The sequence below is a fragment of the Mustela nigripes genome, chromosome 9, assembly GCF_022355385.1.
Source record: "Mustela nigripes isolate SB6536 chromosome 9, MUSNIG.SB6536, whole genome shotgun sequence".
In the NCBI taxonomy this organism is placed as follows: Eukaryota; Metazoa; Chordata; class Mammalia; order Carnivora; family Mustelidae; genus Mustela; species Mustela nigripes.
Window position 1 is genome coordinate 81,947,598 of NC_081565.1, and position 20,089 is coordinate 81,967,686.

Genomic DNA, 20,089 nt, shown 5'->3' on the forward strand with positions numbered 1-20,089 from the left:
TCTCAATAAATGATTTTTTAAATGAATGTAGTCTATGCTATGCTATGAACTTCTATGCAGCAATATGACCATGGAAAGATCTAAGACTAATAGTTGAGTTTAAAAAAAAAAAAAAAAAGAAAAAAGCAAGTTGCATGGCCAGCTCTTGATTTGGACTCAGGTCATGATCTCCGGGTGGTAGGATTGGTGTCACATTGACTCCATGCTGAGCTTGGAGTCCGCTTGTCCCTCTGCTCCCCTGCAACACCCCCGCACCAGGTGCACGCTCTCTCCCTCTCTCTTAAATAAATAAATAAAAATTTAAAAGCAAGTTGTATTACAATATACAATTATTTTATTTAAAACACACACATAAAAATAAAACCTTTCCTTAAGGATATTTATAACAAGCTTCTAAATATCCTGAGGAAGCAGCATCAATTATGGTTCTAATCACTGAAAAACAATTCACTTTAGGCAACAACGCAAGCCATGTGTGTGAGCGAAAAGAAACATGGAAAAGGGCAGACAGGAAGCTGACAACTTCGCTTACCTCCAAAGAGTGACAGTGACAGAAGGAGAAAGGTCAGGGGAGGCTGACTTCATCTGCAACGCTTGCATTTTTTACAATATAAATACTTGTGTGATAAAAAATATTTAGAGATTAATACCTTTTAAAGAAAAAACAAATATTTGTGAGTTTGATAAAGACAGACTTTTAAGAGTATTGATTGATATTACTTCAAACACTTCTCCTGCAACAGGACAATTAAGGTAAGCGCCCTCTCATATTTCTAGAACAGATGAATCAAGATACTAATTGTTTGTCAAAGAACATTATGGGGTATTATTGTGTCAACATTAACTATAAAATAAATCAATTTAAGTTGTTAGGAAGAAGAAAAAATTTATCCAGGTTCTGCTGTGTGCCAGGAGCTGCGTTGGGTGCATTAGAAACCTATTCGAAGACAAACCATAAGTGACTCTTAATCTCACAAAACAAAGTGAGGGTTGCTGGGGGGAGGGAGTTTGGGAGAAGGGGGTGGGATTATGGACATTGGGGAGGGTATGTGCTTTGGTGAGTGAAGTGTGTAAACCTGGTGATTCACAGACCTGTACCCCTGGGGATAAAAATAAATGTTTATAAAAAATAAAAAAACTAAAAAAAAAATAATGAAAAAAAAAAAGAAATCTATTCGATCCCCACAAAAACACTGAATGATTGATATCATCACCGTCCACTTTATAAATACGGAAACCAATCTTGAGAAAATAGTCTGCCAAAGATTACACAGCCAAGAAGGAAAAGAAGTGGAATCACAGCCCAGATCAGACACAAAAATCAAATGAGTTTCTATTGGGCAATCTACCACCACCAAGTAAGCTTACTCTCTCAACCACGGATTTAAGAGAATGGATTCAGAAGGCAAATGGATAAATACAGAGAACTTTTATTTAAAAAGAGACAGAGGGGCGCCTGGGTGGCTCAGTGGGTTGGGCCGCTGCCTTCGGCTCAGGTCATGATCTCAGGGTCCTGGGATCGGGTCCCGCATCGGGCTCTCTGCTCAGCAGGGAGCCTGCTTCCCTCTCTCTCTCTCTGCCTGCCTCTCTGTCTACTTGTGATCTCTCTGTCAAATAAATAAATAAAATCTTTAAAAAAATAAAAAAAAATAGACAGAATGTAGGCGAGGAGAGACAGTCTTTTTATTTTTTTAAAGATTAAATATAATCTATAAATATATACATTGAGAGAGAGCATGGGCGGGGGGGTGGGGGGGAGGGCAGAAGGAGCAGGAGAGGGAGAAGCAGGCTCCGCTGAGCAGGGAGCCTGATGTAGGGCTTGATCCCAGGTCCCTGCAATCATGACCTGAGCCGAAGGCAGACATTTAACTAAGCCAGCCAGGTGCCCTGAGAGACAGATAGGCTAGTCAAGAAGCCTGCCTCCAAACACTAGAATCATTCAAGACACAGAGATGTAACTCTTCTATTTAAAATTCTGGGGAAAAAGGGGGGGGGGGGGGCTCCTGGGTGACTCAGTGGGTTAAAGCCTCTGCCTTCAACTCAGGTCATGGTCCCAGGGTCCTGGGATCAAGTCCCGAGTTGGGCTCTCTGCTCAGCGGGGAGCTTGCTTCCCCCACTGTCTCTGCCTGCCTCTCTGCCTACTTGTGATTTCTGTCTGTCAAATAAACAAAATTGTTCAAGAAATAAAATAAAATAAAATTCTGGGAAAACAAAATTCCAAAAGGTATTTTGATAGCCTTCTGATACCTTGTCATTAGTTTGGGAAAGCTCTTCTTTAAATTCCATCTAATGCTTTTCTCTTACAATCTGAATAGTTATGCAGACCTGGCCTTTAGTAGGAATAGGAGATAAGTAAGCCACTGTACATTTACACATCAACCACTAATATAAAGATGGCTAAATTTTCTACATTGTCTGCCAGTTATGTCTGAAGTTTTGCACCTTGTTACTTTTTTGCTTATATTGAAAATTAAAGAAGTTCAAAGAAATCACGATGAATTTAATAGCAATAGTAAATTCTACTTAAAATTAAAAGCACTAGGGGCGCCTGGGTGGCTCAGTGGGTTAGGCTGCTGCCTTCAGCTCGGGTCATGGTCTCAGGGTCCTGGGATCTAGTCCCAAGTCAGGCTCTCTGCTCAGCGGGGGGCCTGCTTCCCTTCCTCTCTCTCTGTCTGCCTCTGCCTACTTGTGATCTCTGTAATAAATAAATAAAATCTTAAAAAAAAAATTAAAAGCTCTAAAATTGGAATCATCTAAATATATTATGAAGTAAATGGAAGTTCCATTACTCTACAGGAAAGCTTAGAATTGACTAAGAGATGGCTTTAATTTTTTGACTCAGATTTCTTCCACTCATAAGTCTCTAGCTGCAACAAGACTTCCATTTAATAAAAATGGTGATACTGTTTTTAAATAATTTTTGTTAATAACAATAAAATTGTATCTGTGCAGTCAGTGCAGTTCTAAGGGAAAAAGACAACATGAAAGTAAGTTTTATCATTAGGATTATAAATAACTTCCACGGGTAAAAAGTTCAACATATGAAAATTTCAAAGCCAATTCTGACAGGTACTTTTGTGAACCGTCTATTAAAAACAAACAAACAAACAAACAAAACCTGGGTGGCTCAGTTGGTAGTGCCCAACTCTTTTTTTTTTTTTTTTAAGATTTTATTTATTTGACAGACAGATCACAAGTAGGCAGAGGCAGGCAGAGAGAGGGGGAAGCAGGCTCCCTGCTGAGCAGAAAGCCCGATGTGGGGCTCGATCCCAGGACTCTGAGATCATGACCTGAGCTGAAGACAGAGGTTTAACACACTGAGCCACCCAGACGACCCAGGTAGTGCCCAACTCTTGACTTTGGCTCCACTCATGATCTCAGCTCCGGTCATGATGTCAGGGTCCTAGGATCAAGCTTCATGTCGGGCTCCATGCTAAGCGGAGAGCCTGCTTACGATTCTCTCTCTCCCTCTCCTTCTGCCCCTCCCCCCACACATACCTCTCAGGCACTCGCTCTCAAAAAAACAAAACAAAAAACAAATACTTCAGAGAACATTGTATGTTATTGTATGTTTCAAGTATTTATTTACTACATTTTATGTGTTCCATAAAATAAACACTATTTTAAAGTACACTGGAATTCACGACAGAAGTAATGCAAAGAACAGATGCTTGAAATACACCCAGTAGGAAACTTACTCCCGATTGGTCACCCAGTCCCTCTGGTAAGAAATGCTTTTACTGTTATGGACAAACTTGATCTTCTTTGAAACGTGTTGTCCACCGTTTTTCTGTTTCCATCACAGTAGCTATAAATAGTTGTCTGAGGATCTCCTTATCTAAATTCCTGCCTGCAAACAGAATAAAGTATGATGTAATTATATGATACTTATTAAAATGAGTTTGCCTACCAATTCTAAATCATTAACTTGATAATCTTCAGAAATTTACAAAAACTAAGTAATCAGTGATCCCCTCTGTTAACTACCTATTTCTATTTCCCTCAAAATCAAATTGGCATTTTAATTACTTTTCTACATGTGAAGGGGAATAGAATGCCTAACAAGTTCTGAATGTTATCACGTCATGAAGACAAATACATTAACCACAAGCTTAGGCTGACAAAAAGTATTGAGATTCGTTAATACTGGTTAAGTAGCATTATTTTATCACTTTCAAATATATATTTTAGAAATTTAACTGTCACTTACCGATGAAAACCAGTCGATTTGTTCTCTCGGTGTCATCATTCCAGCTCAGTGGTGTCTCCTCCAGATCGTAGAGTTCGTGGACACCCTGGACAATCACCTGTTTTGGTTTGTCTTTGATCGACACCAACCCCTGCTCAGATGAGATGGTTCAATCAGCCGCAGTTCGAATTTAAAGCAGAAGCTGTGCATCAATCTTAATGAATTGTTCTTATTTCATTTTAAATACACACCCATGAAGAAGATGCTGTTAAAAATTACTTAAATCCAGTTATCTGTACATTCTAGAAATAGCTTTCTAAAGCCTCCAATTTTTTAAAAAGATTTTATTTATTTGACAGAGAAAGACACAGTGAGAGAGGGAGAGGGAGGAGTGGGAGAGGGAGGAGCAGGCTTCCCGCTGAGTAGGGAGCCTGATGTGGGGCTTGATCCTAGGACCCTGAGATCACGATCTGAGCAAAGGCAGAGGCTTAATGACTGAGCCACCCAGGTGCCCCATAGCCTCCAATTTTTTAAAAAAAAGTTTATGTGCACAATGTTTTGTAAAATAATCCCTCGAACAATAAAATTAATATATGTACTGGGATGTGCTTTCAGTGTTATGACAACCCCAAATTTAAACAACCAAAAGACAAAACATGCATCAAATTCTACTGATGTTTCTACTTCAAGGATTTTACACCTGTTCCATAGTTTTAGTGGGAAAATATGAGGAGCTAAAGGACTTGGGCGCTAATTCTGACGGGGCTGCAATGAATGGTGCAGGGAATGATGGACTAAAGGAAAGGAAACACTGTCTGGATTAAGTTCGTTTTTTATTGACTTATAGAAATGATAAACTGGTCCCTCTGGGCATGAAATAATTTCTCTGAAATAATGTTTGTTAAACTTATTATAAAGTTAATACATGTATTGCAGAACAGTAAGAAACACACCACTCATCGTCACTCTTGCCATAAAAGCTTTGTGTTTTTTTGGTGTATTTGTGTATTTTAGGTGTATGTTCTTCCTGTTTTCCTTTGACTATTTCTGTTTTCTGCTTTTTATTTTCTAGTTTTACTAATAAAATTGACATACAGAACTTTATTAGTTTAAGGTGTATAATATGATTTGATTTCTGCTCTTTAAATTTAATTTTAATACATATAAACTCCTTGGAAAGAATTATCTAAACATCAATTTTCTGTTACTTGTTTAAAGACTTTGAAGTGCTAGCTGCTGAGTGAAGATTTCATTTTATCTTAAAGATTTTATTTATTTATTTAACAGAGAGAGAGAGCACAAGCTCGGTGGGAAGGGGCAGGTGGTGAGGATGGCAGGCAGAGGGCAAGGGAGAAGCAGGCTCCCGGCTGAGCAGAGAGTGGGGCTCCATTCCAGCACCCTGAGATCTCCTGGGATCATGACCTGAGCCAAAGGCAGACACATAACTGACTGAGCCACCCAGGTGCCTCCCTGAGGGAACATTTTAAACATGTTCATCATTATCAAACTAACATTTTTGTAGCCAGAAAAGGAGGACATTTGTGAAGGTGAAGGCTGTGTTGCCCCAGTTCTCACAGTGTTGTTGTGATGAGACGAAGGGGAAGGGAAGAACCAAAAGGACAAACAACTGCAAAAAAACTGTTACACACCTAAGGACAAAATCCACGCTGGGATGGCACAGGAAGAGCCACTGAACCGTGTGTGCAGGTGTTGGGGGCAGCACTAGTATACGTGCCCCAAGGGCTGCTTTGTAGTCCCCACCCCCCCTTCAGAAGCAGGGGATAAAAGCAGTTACAGAATGAAACACAATCTGCCAGGTGGGACTGTGGAATGCAGACGGTGCTGCGGTCAGGACAGCAGTGGCAGGACCATGCTCAGCTCCTCCGCGTGGAAATGATTTGCGAACAGTCAGACGTGGTGCTCTGAAGCCGATCCCAGGTAGAGGCAGCACAGGGAGTAAAGAAATCTAAACCCAAATGGTTTCTTGATTGTCTCTACCTTTGTCATTTTAGTGACCCCAGGAAGTCAGCAGCTAAGCTCACAGGAAAATTTAGTTACTAACAGTGATAATAACCAATAGTAATAATAAAATGTTTATGCACAATTCTGGAAACAGAGCAGCAGACAAATGACTGCTGATTGGGTAAGCACACAACTAGAAGCACTGCTCCCTAGGAAAAACGTTCCATGACATAAATACCAAAATGCCAAATAACATGAATGGGTTTCCAAATACAGAGGAAGAATTCTTCTCTGATGTTCTGTATCTCTGTTTATGACAACCGTTCAGGGTCTGCTAAATGCACCAAGCAACACAGGTTCAGCTGCAGCAAGATCTCTCTCTTTTTTTTAAAAGATTTTATTTATTCATTGGACAGAGGGAGAGAGCACAAGCAGGAGGGCAGCAGGCAGAGGCAGAGGGACAAGCGGGTGCCCCGCTGAGCTGGGAGCCCTATGCGGGGCTCCATCCCAGGACCCTGGGATCATGACCTAAGCCGAAGGCAAACGCCTAACCGACAGCCACCCAGGTGCCCTTGCAGCAAGATTTCTAATGTGCTTTCTCTGTTAATGAAGCTCACCTGGAAAATCAAACACAAAAAGGTGTTCGGAGGCACCTGGGTGGCTCAATCGGTTAAGTGTCCGACTCTTTTTTTTTTTTTTAATAGATTTTATTTATTTACTTGACAGAGAGAGAGAGAGAGAGATCAAAAGCAGGCAGGCAGAGAGAGGGGCAAGCAGGCTCCCTGCTGAGCAGAGAGCCTGATGTGGGACTCAATCCCAGGACCCTGAGATTATGACCTGAGCCGAAGGCAGAGGCTTAACCCTCTGAGCCATCCAGGTGCCCCTAAGTGTCTGACTCTTAATTTCAGCTTAGGTCACAAGCTCAGGGTTATGAGATTGTAGCGGGCACAGAGCCTGCTTAAGGTTCTATGTCTCCTTCTCCCTCAACCCCACCATTCCGTTAAAAAAAAAAGGACATTCATTCAGTTTTCCCTAACCAACCAAACCACGTGCCGAGGAAAGGAGAGTTCCAGTGAGTCAAGCTCATCAGCCAGGTAACTGCTCGGAACACTTGGGAGGAGAGAAAGAGGGGTGATGCTTCAAGGCGCCTGAGTTGTTTTAGCTGCAACACTAAATGAAGCTATGCAAATAAATTACGTTTTACGCAGTGATTTCCAAAGCTTCTGTTCAGCAATGGAAATGAGAAAAAAAGGAAATAAGTAAAGATTATTTGTACTAAGACCAGTGCTGGTGTTTAAAACCAACTACAGTTTTATGTAACAGTCGAGAGAGGAAAAGGCCTTTGCCCCGAAGTACAAAAGTGTAGAACGGACTCTGCACCTTTAGCCGTATGACCTCCATGCAGTCCTCGTCCTTGTTCCTCACGTTCTTCTCCCACAGAAGATTCTGTATCAAGTGACATATTTAATAAGATCAACCACTGCTGCCAGCAACAACCATGTAACACAACACGTGGTAAATCATTATCAATTAAATACTGCGTTCACCTGAATAAATACATTCAGACTTTCTTCCTTTGCATTTCCTCGTACTTCAAATGTCACGGTAATAATGCTCTATAAATCAAGACAGATAACCAATCATGATTTTCTTTATAGTAATATTGGTGTACTTTTTAGAACATCAGTATTATTTTATAGTGATGTCGGAATATTTGAAGACAAAAAGGAACACGTTCATGAACATGCATGCTGCCTGACAAGTACAGGGGTCTATGGTTTTCACTATCTTGCTGAGTTCTGGTAGCAGCAATTCCATTTTCTGTACTCTGCAGGGGTGATCAGTGGGTTAGTATTTCAGGAAAGGACACTCATAGTTTCATTCATTCTGTCCAGGACGCGCAGCGCTGAGCGGGAAGGTAACGTGCCAGGGCACCGACTATGTACTGAGCCAGCTGCTCCTGCCTGGGCCACTTCATTACGTGTTTTCATTTACTTGGGGAACAACAATCCTGTGGAATAGAGAGAATTATTTCCCTTTTATAAATTGAAAAAAATAACGCTCAGAAAAAATAAACTACTCAGAGCCAGGAGTAAAACTCAAATGCAAAAGTGTAATTCTGTTCTCTGGGAAAAATGTAAAAGAAAATTCAGTTTATCTCTGACCAAGTATGTGCCAAAGGAGAAGAGTATGTGGAGATGAGAATGATGGCACAATGTCATTTTTGGTTTGAGAAGGCTGGCATCATTTAGAATGTTAACTCTCATATTTATTTTTCCTCCTGCTCTAGATAAAATCTCTCACTCTCACTATCCACTCTAAGGAACCAGAAGCTCAAGATCACCTGTAGCTGGTCACATAACTAAAATCCAAAGCTCCATTTGTTCCTGTAACCAAAATTTCAACTTAGAGATGAAAATACACAAGGGCTAAGCATAAGATGATGAAAACACAAACCCCACCTTGGATAATTAGAATATGCTCAAGCCAAGCTTTAAAACAGGAAGAAAAAACATAGTAAAGCACGGCCTTGCATCATTTCCTACAACTGCACATATTAAGAGCAATTTTATTCACCAACAGAAAAGCACACAGGCTTAGAGCAGAAAATATGGAAAGACCCAATTGCTTTTTATCCAAACATGGAGGACTGCTAAAGGTAAGTACTAAAGATCAATCTAAGGACAAAATAAACTGATTAAATTTAGTCTCCATTGTTGCTGGTAATAGGAAAAGCAAAAAGCACTTTCTTGCTAAATGTGAGACACGAAAGTCAACTAAAATGAAACTAGAAATGTCAGATTTTTAGAAGTACTTGTTCTGTCACAACTGCCAAGAGATGAAACAATATAACACCAACAAACTAAATGAACAAAGAAAACATAGTATAATAGCACAGTATAAAAATGTGGGATGTAAATGAACCATTATTCACCTTTAAAGAAAAGGAAATGCTGCCACATGCCCCAACAGGGATGAGCCTTGAGGACAACAGGCTAAGTGAAATAAGCCAAAGAGGGACAAATACTACGTGATTCCACTTATCCGAGGTCTCTAAGTGGTCAAACTTACAGAAGTAGAAGACAGAATGGCGGCTGCCTGGCTGGGAGGTGAGGGAAATGGGGGACTGCGGTTCAGTGAATATAGTTTCAGTCATGCAACATGGAAAAGGGCTAGAGATCTGCTCTACAACAGTACACAGACAGTATTAGCTAGTGATACTGCGCTATATACTTAAAAACACTGTCAAGAGGGTAGATCACATGGGTTTATCATAATTTTTTAAAAATAGTTATTTTTAAGTCTAAATAAACACACCATGCTTTTAAACTATTTGTTTTGTAAGTTTAATAGTATCCTGCACTTAAAGTTTTCTTTTCCCCTTAAAGCAATCACTGCAATACCTAAAAATCCATACCAAAATGCATAGAAAACCATATAATATTTCAAAATACATAGCAAAAAGGTTGCTAAATGAAACATAATTTGTCATTTTCAAAAGACAGTAGCAATTCAACCTTCAAAATTGCTTAAAATGAATTTTATTCAAGTTGGATAACTTGGCTTTTAATATTGGAAAGGTCCCAATATGGAACTCAATACTGCTTTATTCTAGCTAAAAGAATTTTTACTGGGAATGACTATTGTTTCTGGCAGGTTAGCAATATGAAGATATTTCTAAGGGGTACAATAAACTCCAGTATGAGATAAAAAGGGTTTTAAAAATTACAACAATGCATCAGGGGGCTCAAGGAATGAGATACACATTTTAGAACTAGAGGTTTTTCTGTACTCAATAAACTCTCCTTACAGTAGACAAATTTTTTTTTTTTTAAGATTTTATTTATTAATTTGACAGAGATAGGAGTCACGGCCAGAGAGGGAACACAAGCAGGGGCAATAGGAGAGGTAGAAGCAGACTCTCTACTGAGCAGGGAGCCTGATGTGGGACTCGATCCCAAGACCCTGTGATCATGACCTGAGCCAAAGGCAGATGCTTAACAACTGAGATACCTGGGCATCCTGCAGTAGACAAATCTTAAAGATTAAATCATCCAATTCCCACTGCAGAGGATGAGAGTCACAACTCATAATTCCTAATTTAATAAACTATGCACAGACTGCCATTTGGGTTTTCTCACCTTCTCACCCTCCAACCCTGGGCCCTCTTTATAGGGAGGGAACAAGGAATCCATGAAAGATAGCTGCATTACAGATGATTCAGGGATAAAACTTTAATAACATAACTACAATGTACCAAGTATTACCTAGTTCAGACTTTTCTCCCAGTTTTTGTTTTGAATCTAAAATTAACTCTTCTTTTCCCAGACACAGAAAGAAGCAGAAAAACCAAAGCAATTATTCAGAAAACAAAAGTAAAATAAGGTACTGCCACTAGAATAAAATGTAGGAATAACTCCAAAATTTTAGTTTTCTGGTCTATTTTTTCTTCCACCTCGCAGGTTATTTACCTTGGTGTCCCAATCTTTGGCAAACAGTATCTAATATGCAATAACTTCTGCATGTTTTCATCTGGGAAACTGAGCCCATTAAAACATGCTCAAACCAAACATGAAGCTCTTCCTGAGTCATCTCTATGGGATATCCTGCCACCAAGTATGAAGCTGAACGTCTGGCATACATCCTTCTCCAAATCAATGTGCCTTCCAGGTTTCTCTAAGCCTAAGTCCCTCCAGTCAATCAGGCCTGTTTCCCATCACTTTCCCCATCTTACTGTCCCCGCATCAGTCAGTGAGGCTACTCCGGCAAATCTACTACCTGGGAATCAGGCCTCCATTTAACCCATTTCCATTTCCCCCACCACCCACACAGTCTAGGCCCTTGTCACAGGGTATGTTCCTGCTTGGTCTCCTGCCATCAGCTCCAGCCCAGTGTGAGTTCTGCTTGCCCCCACACATGGAAGCCCAACACCTTAGCTCAGGATTAAAATACCAAGCATCCCACCAACACTTCATGCTACAGTCCTCCTCTTCTAGAGTATTCTCACTTTCCTACTTTTAAACACCTGGATTGCTCTTTCCCTTACTTCTTCCAGTCAAACAAAAACCTAGTTTAAGGCTACATTCTGATGTCATACTCAGAACAGCAGCTGCATCTTTGCAAAGAATGTTGCTAATTGGAAAGAGATGCCAAGGAACTCTCTTAACGATTTTGGAAATCTTCTGTATCTGGATCTAAGAGAGGATTACAGAGATATGTGTCCATGTGTGCAGATGGACTGATACACAAGCACAAATATATGTAAAGACACATGGACTTCTATGCTAAAAGCCTGTATGCTTTACTGTACATTAAAAAAAAAAAAGTATCTTTTATGAAGCCTCAGATCCACTAAACCATAGGAGACCACCATTCCCCTGAATCCCAGAGCCTTTGTATGCAATAGTACATTCTGCCCTTTTTTATATGCCTAAAGCAGGGACGTGCCTCAGAATCTCCTGTAGAGCCTTAAAAAAAAAAAAAAAAAAAAAAAAAAAAGATATACCCTATTTACTGATGAAATAATGACACACTGTCTGGGATTGGATTTAATACACTCCAGCAAAGGTAACAGGCACTTGCAGTTTTATTATACCATCCTACTTTTATGTATTTTTGAAATTTTCTGTTTAAAAAATACTCCAGCAAAAGAAATACTGGGAAGACAGAGGCAATAAAATCAGCAAAATGTTTACAACCTTTGCAACTGAGTTCCTATTGCTATTCTCTGTACTTTTGTGTGTCTTCAGAAATTTCAATAAAATGTTAAAAATGTACATACACATTAATTTGCACACACCCAAACCCCACTCCCAGAGATACGAGGTGGGGGACTACTGAACACTCAATATTTTTTAAGAAGTTCCACAGGTAACTCTGATGTTTCCCATTTGAGAAACAGCTTTTCATTTTCGTAACAAATATTCACTGAGCAGCCACATACCCTGTGCAGAGCACTGAGGACTCCACACTTAAGGAGCATACAGACTACTACAAGGAAAAAGCATTTCAACCCAAACTGCAGGGCATTATAAATGCCACGAGAGGGATATACGCAAGATACTGTACGTAGAGATATTGGCCATTATAAAGGTTCTTGGAAGAGACTACTACATTCTTCATCTTTTACATGACTCCTAGGATGATGTCCCTCACTTAGAAAGTAAGAACATGATTCCGGTTCATCATTATGACTGAGTATTGTAAACAGTTGGGTTTTTCAAAAAATTCTACTGCCAGAGAACTGTATTTCTCTCACTCACTCATTTTATTTTATTTTATTTTATTTTTAAAGATTTTATTTATTTATTTGACAGAGAGATAGCATAAGCAGGCAGAGTGGCAGGCAGAGAGTGAGGGAGAAGTAGACTCCCTGCTGAGCAGGGAGCCTGATGTGGGGCTCGATCCCAGGACCCTGGGATCATGACCTGAGCCGAAGGCAGCCACTTAACCGACTGAGCCACCCAGGTGCCCTTTACTCACTCATTTTAAAGACATGCAAAGATGAATATTTTATTAAGCTTCCCAGAGGAAAAGTGCCAGGAACACAGTAATATGGATCCCCATAAATATGAGGCAAAATGAAGATAGACAAACAAGTAGCCCCATCACAACCAGTAATGCTTCAAAGAGTGAGTGCCGGTTTCTAGACAGAGGAGGGAAGACGGTATACGGCTCACTCACATGCCCCCTTTGTGTTTCAGTGGAACAAAGAAATTACCAGAAAGAGCTTTAGAACACCTAAATTTTAATTTAAGGTACCTAAATATTAAGAGCTTTAGACCACCTAAATGAAGGACAACTTAGGGAGTTCAAATTTACAGTGCTATCTCCAGGTGAAACTCCCAGTCAATTTTCATTTAAATAAGCCACAGGTTTTTACCAGACTTCCCATTAATCTGTTGGTTCAACATAGCTAAAATAGGCTGCTTATAGAACCCCAGGCTGCTTTTAAGGAGTGATTCCCATAAGAAGAACTGATCAAAATACGCTGAGTGACCTGTTGAATAGAGAAGCTAGAAAGCATGACTTCTTGAGATTCTAAATAACTCTGGTTTAATGAATTCCTAATATGTATTAAGAAGCTAGATGAGATTACCTCAAAAGCATCCAAATTCTGAAAATTATCAACAAACTTCAAAAATACTTTTTTTTAAAGCAAGACTCAAATAAAACAGTCCTAACAGAAACAATTTATTTTTTTTTTAATGCTTAAAAAAATTTTTTAAAGAGAGTTTTACCTGATCAAGGTGAGGCTGTGTTGTTGGCACATGCTGAAGTTTTTTCTGCAAACTAAAAAAAACTGATTATAAATTAAAAGATTAATATACTTTCAATTTAACCTTATATGTTACTTAGAGATGCAGAGCTAAGAAGGGAGTTTCTACAATTCACTCTATTACATGGTTCCAGTTTTACATACTATTTACACATTCTAATAGAGAAAAGCTAGCAAAACGTTTAAAGATTTTTTTCTAACTAGAAACATCCAGTTACAAAATAAATAAGTCAAAGATGAAAAGTACAGCACAGAGAATGTAGTCACTAATACTGTAGTAACATTGTACAGTGATTCATGGTGACCACACTTATCAAGGCGAGCACTGAGTTAAGAAAAAGAATTCTCAACTCAATATGCTATACACCTAAAAATAATAAAACACTGTATGTTACACTTCAATAAAAAAAATGTACACACATTCACATGCATACATATACACACAATATAGAAAAAAATTAATCTTTAGTGACACTACTCTGTGTGGTTAAATATATCAGCAGATTTCTTTTTAATTCCAACAGATCTATTACCAGCCTAGAAAAAGACACAGGAGCATTTTACTCCTGCTCCAAATTTCAACTCGTCTTAGGCTTCCTAATGTCAAAACAAGGCTAGTACCTAAACAAAGTCAGAACGGTCTATTTTTTTCCTTTATCAGTGTTTTCCCTTAAACCTATCTACTTATTAAGAAATAAGTAACATCCATAAATATACGCCTTCTATATAGTTACTTGCCAATGACTGAGAGAGTAACTATATAGTTACTTGCCAATGACAGAATCTTAAAAATGTATGGTTCTCATATGAAAAAGAGTAAGAAGATCAATATGGCACAACCAGTGACAACCTTAACAAGTGTAGCATATACTTGGACACTGATGGGGGTAGGCTGGGAGGAGGAAAAAGACTTAAAACCTTGCAAATGTTTTGCTTTGCACAACAGTGAGGGGTAAATTAGTAACAGGGAGTTTAGAAAAGAGAAAAGTATTGTAGGAACTGCTGGAGGGAAATGAGCCTCAAGGGAGGGGGTCCTGGTAGAGAAAGTGTCGAATTAAATCCTTCCCAGCTGGTTGCTCAGGAAAGGGTTCTCCATTGTGGCAACTGAGCACAATGAAAGTTATGCACAGGCTTAAGTCACAGAATGGGCTCACATTAAATAGTTAATTCTTTAAGTGTCACTAATGCATTATCACTGTTCTTAAGCAAGTGTGGAGTGAGATTACCTTAGAAAATGTTTGAAAAATCACACATTCTTTCCTTAGGTTCAATATTTAATGTTGTTCAAAATAACTGCCAACAACTTCCACAAGGAAGGAAAAGGTTTTCCTCAACCCTCTAAGGTGTCCGGCTGGGTGTGAAAATTAGATTGACAAACAGAGATTAGCGGGAGAAAATGGTACAAATTTATTACAGAGAAAGAAAGAAAGAGTGTGCAGCAGGGAAGGGGAAGAGGGAGAGGGAGAAAGAATCCCAAGCAAATTCTCTACAAAGCGCAGAGCCTAACACAGGGCTTGATCTCAGGACCCTGAGATCATGACCTGAGCAGAAACCAAGAGTTAGATGCTTATGCAACTAAGCCAGTCAGACACCCCATTAATGTAAGTTTTATGTAACACAGAAGCCTTCATAAAGAAATGAAGAACCAAAAAAATGGTTAAACCTGAGTATTTTTATGCTGTTTGATGAAGAGTGGAAGGTTGTGGAAAGATAAAATGGGACAAAGTACAAAGCAAGTGCAGTAACTGGGTGATACTCAGGCCGGTTTCTTCAGATTCCTCTGTGTGCGCCTTAGTCTGCAGAGAAAGGATGCTCCCTTCCTCTGGGCAGTGGGCGGGTACCTCTCACACAGGGCTTATATGACTCAACTACTTCGGAGGAAATGGGAGAAAATATTTCCAAATCACATATCTGATGAGTGGGTAACACCTAGAATACATAAAAAGCTCCTCCAGCTCAGCCATAAACAACAGCAACAAACCATGGGGTTAAAAAATGGACCAAGTATTTGAATAGACATCTCTCCAAAGATCATCGACAAATGGCCACTAAGTACATGAGAAGATGGTCACGATCTCTAACCGTGAGGGAAATGCAGAGCACAACCACAGGGTGCTGCCACCTCACACCCATGAGCACGGCTACTACCAAAACCAACTGGAAATACCGAGTGTTGGCAAGTCCATGGAGAAAGCAAACCCTGTGCAGTGCTGGTGGAAGTTGAAATGGTGCAGCTGCTGTGGAAAACGGTATAATGTGCCTCAAAATATTACAAGGAAGTGAAAGCAGGAGTTGTGAAGAGACATTTGCATACCCATGTCATAGCAGCATTGTTCACAACAGCCAAGAAGTGGAATCAAGCCAAATGCCCATCACTGGATGACTGGATAAACACAATGTAACACAGGCATATGATGGGGTAGTATTTAGCATGAAAAGGAAAGAACTGTCACATGCTACAACATGGATGAACCTTGAGGACTAAGTGAATAAGCCAGTTACAGTAAGACAAATGCCATATATTTCCACTGGTATAAGGAATCTAAAGTAGTCAAATTATTATTATTTTTTTTAAAGATTTGTCTTATTTGAGAGAGAGAGAGAGAGAAAGAGAGCATGAGCACAAATGGTGGGGACAGGCAGAGGGAGAGGGAGAGGGAGAAGCAGACGCCCCACTGAGTGGGGAGCCAGATGCGGGATTTGATCCCAGAACACAGAGATCATGACCTGAGCTAAAGGCAGACGCTTAAGTGACTGAGCCACCCAGGTGCCCATAGAGTAGGCAAATTCTTAAGAACAGATAACAAAATGGTGGTTGCCAGACGCTGTGGGGAGGGGACCATGGCAAGCTGTCATTCAACAGAGTTTCAGTTCTGCAAGATGAGAAAGTCCTGTAAAATCTATTGCGCAACAATGTGAATATACTTAACACTACTGAACTATACATTTATAAACGATTAAGATTATTTAAAATAAAAAAAAAAGATACTGATGTCCAGGGAAGAAAGATATGTTCCTTTCCCTTATCAAAAGATTACCTCCAGGGGCACCTGGGTGGCTCAGTGGGTTAAGCCTCCGCCTTCCGCTCAGGTCATGATCCCAGGATCCTGGGATTGAGCCCCAAATTGGGCTCTCTGCTCAACGGAGAGCCTGCTTCCTCCTCTCTCTCTGCCTGTCTCTCTGCCTACTTGTGATCTCTCTCTCTGTCAGATAAATAAATAAAATCTTTAAAAAAAAAAAAAAAGATTCCCTAGGGAAAGAAACAGGAATGTGATCCATCACTTAAGAGAAAGGAGAAGTGTGTAGGAATATCTCAAGCTAAAATTTTTTTTGTATTTCATCCATTTTTCTCATAGAAAGTATTACGCACAGTGGTTGGTGTAGAAATATTAAAAATGGATCCTTAAAGTTAACTACCTTTTATACTAAAATTTCTTTAGGAAAATGTACTGTGATTTCCAAACAACAAATTAATAACATTTTAAGAATCTAAACATTAGGAATGATCTTGTAAACCATGGAAATGATCAGAAACTTAAAACAAGTGCACATCTGTATAAATCATTCCTGTAACTTCTACAATCATGGAATAAAAAGTACATTACAAAAAAAGTGAACAAAATACAGAATACATACCTTATTCCAGAAAGACTGTCAAAGGCATGAAGATCTAATACATTAGAAAGATCAACTCTAAAAGGAAGAAATCCAGTGTAAACAGTGGGCAATTCTGTGAAATATGTTCAATTAATCAAGGAAAAAAAATCTCTATGAATCTTTTGCCAAAAATGTAGATGTAAAGTTTAATCAACATATCATACCATTTGGGAAACACATAAAAATGACAAGCAAAGAACAAAAAGCTTGTTGTAAATCTTTTAAATAATTTTCTTCATAAAATTCAAAAAATGGTGAATAGTATAAATTCAAGGCAGAAAATTACTTGATTATTGCTTCAATAAACTACATATATTTTTATTTATACCTTCAATTGTTTTTTAATTCTGGATATTTATGAGCTTGACTTCAAATACATTTTTACAGCCAAAAAAACAAAAACAAAAAACACATCAGTTATAGAACTAGAACCTTACAAAGCAGCAGTTTATTACTCAAAAGATGAAATGCAAGAAGAGAAGCAAAGAGACTAGCACAGTACAGTACCTTACCTTCAGAAGGTCTGGATTTCTTTTACTTCACTCCCCCCCACCCCCACCATGATATAACAGGTAATATTTTAAGAATATGAGGAGTCAAACAACTAAGGTATAAATGTTCACTCTAGGACACTAATCTACAGTCAAAGAATGTGGTTTATTTCCTTCAGATCAGGATTGCATTGACTGAAACATCCCAGTTAGTGCTATGTGAATAAACATTATTTCCATGGGAATTATTTAGAGGTAATTGTGGCTTATTAGGAAAGCAGTGATTGAAATAAAAAGAGAGTATCACATCAAAGAGCATTCGTTTTGGTTGAAATACATAAAGACTAGTGAGTTCCAATTCTTACATGAGCTTGTAAAAGAGTAGAGGACAGTGATTTCTCTATAATCAAAGCTACGATGAAGGAAAGTTTCAAGAAAATCACAACAGTATGAATTTCAAAATCAGACTCCAGGAATTTGCCAAACATGTAAGTTCTTTTAAAAGGAAAACAAAACTTAGTCAAATTCAAGATTTTTAAAAACACGCCAATGTGTAAGCCAAACCACCTCTTCTAACTTAGGAGTAACCGGCTCTGGCTGTTTTGTTGATTCCCAACAGTCAGCCAAATATTCGTGCCTGTGGCAACAATACTGTTTGATTAGGAGTACTTATCCTGGCACAAGGCAGACAAATTCTTATCTTACGAAAAGAGTAAGACTCCAAAGTTCTATGTTAATAAACTATATCAACACTTCACATTCTGGACATCCTAGATGAAAAGAATCAGGAAAATCATCAAAGAAGTAAATATTCCATAAAGAAAATTTTAAAATAACAACTTAACATAAGAGATCAAACCCTTAATATTAAACATATTTCCATCTTCACCATGACAACAGAGTAAATATTTGTACTGATATGTGACAGATGAATGAACTTCTCCCTCAAGTTTATCATCTTTTTTTTAAAAAGATTTTATTTATTTATTTGACAGAGAGATCACAAGTAGGCAGAAAGGCAGGCAGAAAGAGAGGGGAAGCAGGCTCCCCGCTGAGCAAAGAGACCGACAAAGGGCTCAATCCCAGGATCCTGAGATCATGATCTGAGCCAAAGGCAGAGGCTTAACTTACTGAGCCACCCAGGTGCCCCACAAGTTTATCGTCTTTACCTTAGGAAATAGCTAGTTTTAAAACTACACCTGACAATCGTCTGAATATCAAATTCAGGCCAACTGTATGAATACCAGAAGTCAGTTTTGAAACACAAGCTTTTAAAATAAATAGTTTCACTCTGACAGTGTTCTTAAGAATCCACATCACACATTTAGAAATAATTCTGCTTGATACCCAGAATCTTTTGATATTTCCAAAACACACAGTATCAACACTAAATCTGCAGAGGTTAAAATCTATAGAGAATAGAGTCCTCATGGAGGCTGCCACAACCAAGCCACTGCCCTTGCTCCTGTGGCAGAGCTGGGGATGCTGGAGGTGCCAGGTACATGCCTCTCTTTTCTGTACATGTGGGGAGGGGACTGGAATAGGGCTAGGGAAGCTCTGGGGAGTCTCCTACCCAGACTGGGGCTCTCTGCTGCAGGAACCATTGGGGGTTGGAGGACGCTACAGCGGTGTTGAAAGGGAAGGGGAAAAAAAAATTCTACAGAGACTAAAGTAACACTAGCCTCTCACTACATCTCACCAAATTCTCAATGGAGAATTAAAGAGGAAAAGTTTAAGGTTCCAGATTAGAGTTAACATGGACCTGACCAAATCTAGTACCACCACGGAAAATAAATTCCTTCACTCATCCAATTAGAAAACTAATTTCAATGGCATAAAATATATTAAGTGTCCTCCTTTAAAAATAAGAACATCAAATATTTCAAAACAGTAATACAAAAAATAAAAAAATTAAAAGACTACCTCCATCAGTTTTTACATAGTGGGGAGCAGAGTTTAGCTGCTACCCCAGGGTTAGTGGCTGCTAGTTACTTTTCCAAAGTTCAGTAAGTCTCCTAAACAGGGGCCACCCGCCAATCCCAGATCTACGAACCATCAAATCCATCCAATAGTTAAGTTAACTCCTGAACTTCAGAACCAGATTTCTGAAGGCCTTCCCCAGTCGTACCTCAAACTCAGTATCTCCAAAACTCAACACCTTTTACCAAACCCCTGCTACCACTACCTCACCCGGAAATTGTTCCTCCTTCTGGTATTTCCTTCCATGGAGAACTGCACCATATTCATTCCTTCTCCCAGGACTCATACTGCTTTTAAAACCTTTCACTGACTCCTCGTTGCCCACAGAAAAAAAATCCAAAGTATATGTCATGGCAGTCAAGATCCTTTGTGGAAAGTTATCCTTTGAGGAAAGTTCTCCATCTCCTCAGTCACACCTCTTTTTCTCTCTGCCACACACCATGTACTCTAGCTGTTCTAAAATACTTACAGGTCCCTGGAGTACAAATCTTCCTATGCCTAAAAAGCCACTGCTACTCTTGCTCATCTGGA

The 20,089-nt window shown here is 39.2% G+C and overlaps 1 protein-coding gene across 2 annotated transcripts in view; it reads right to left on the reverse strand.

The window, feature by feature from the left end:
• Positions 1 to 3,554: 3,554 nt before the first annotated feature.
• LOC132024840 (zinc-regulated GTPase metalloprotein activator 1A) overlaps positions 3,555 to 20,089 on the reverse strand; it is a 61,184-nt gene continuing 44,649 nt past the window's right edge. For both annotated transcript variants that reach the window (XM_059411916.1, XM_059411917.1), the window contains 6 exons: positions 17,067 to 17,123; positions 13,393 to 13,444; positions 7,699 to 7,767; positions 7,532 to 7,597; positions 4,211 to 4,340; positions 3,555 to 3,850 (listed from right to left, as the gene is read on the reverse strand). In XM_059411916.1, coding sequence (XP_059267899.1) covers positions 3,744 to 3,850; positions 4,211 to 4,340; positions 7,532 to 7,597; positions 7,699 to 7,767; positions 13,393 to 13,444; positions 17,067 to 17,123 — 481 coding nt within the window. In that variant the 3' untranslated portion in view covers positions 3,555 to 3,743. The remainder of the gene's footprint in view (positions 3,851 to 4,210; positions 4,341 to 7,531; positions 7,598 to 7,698; positions 7,768 to 13,392; positions 13,445 to 17,066; positions 17,124 to 20,089) is intronic.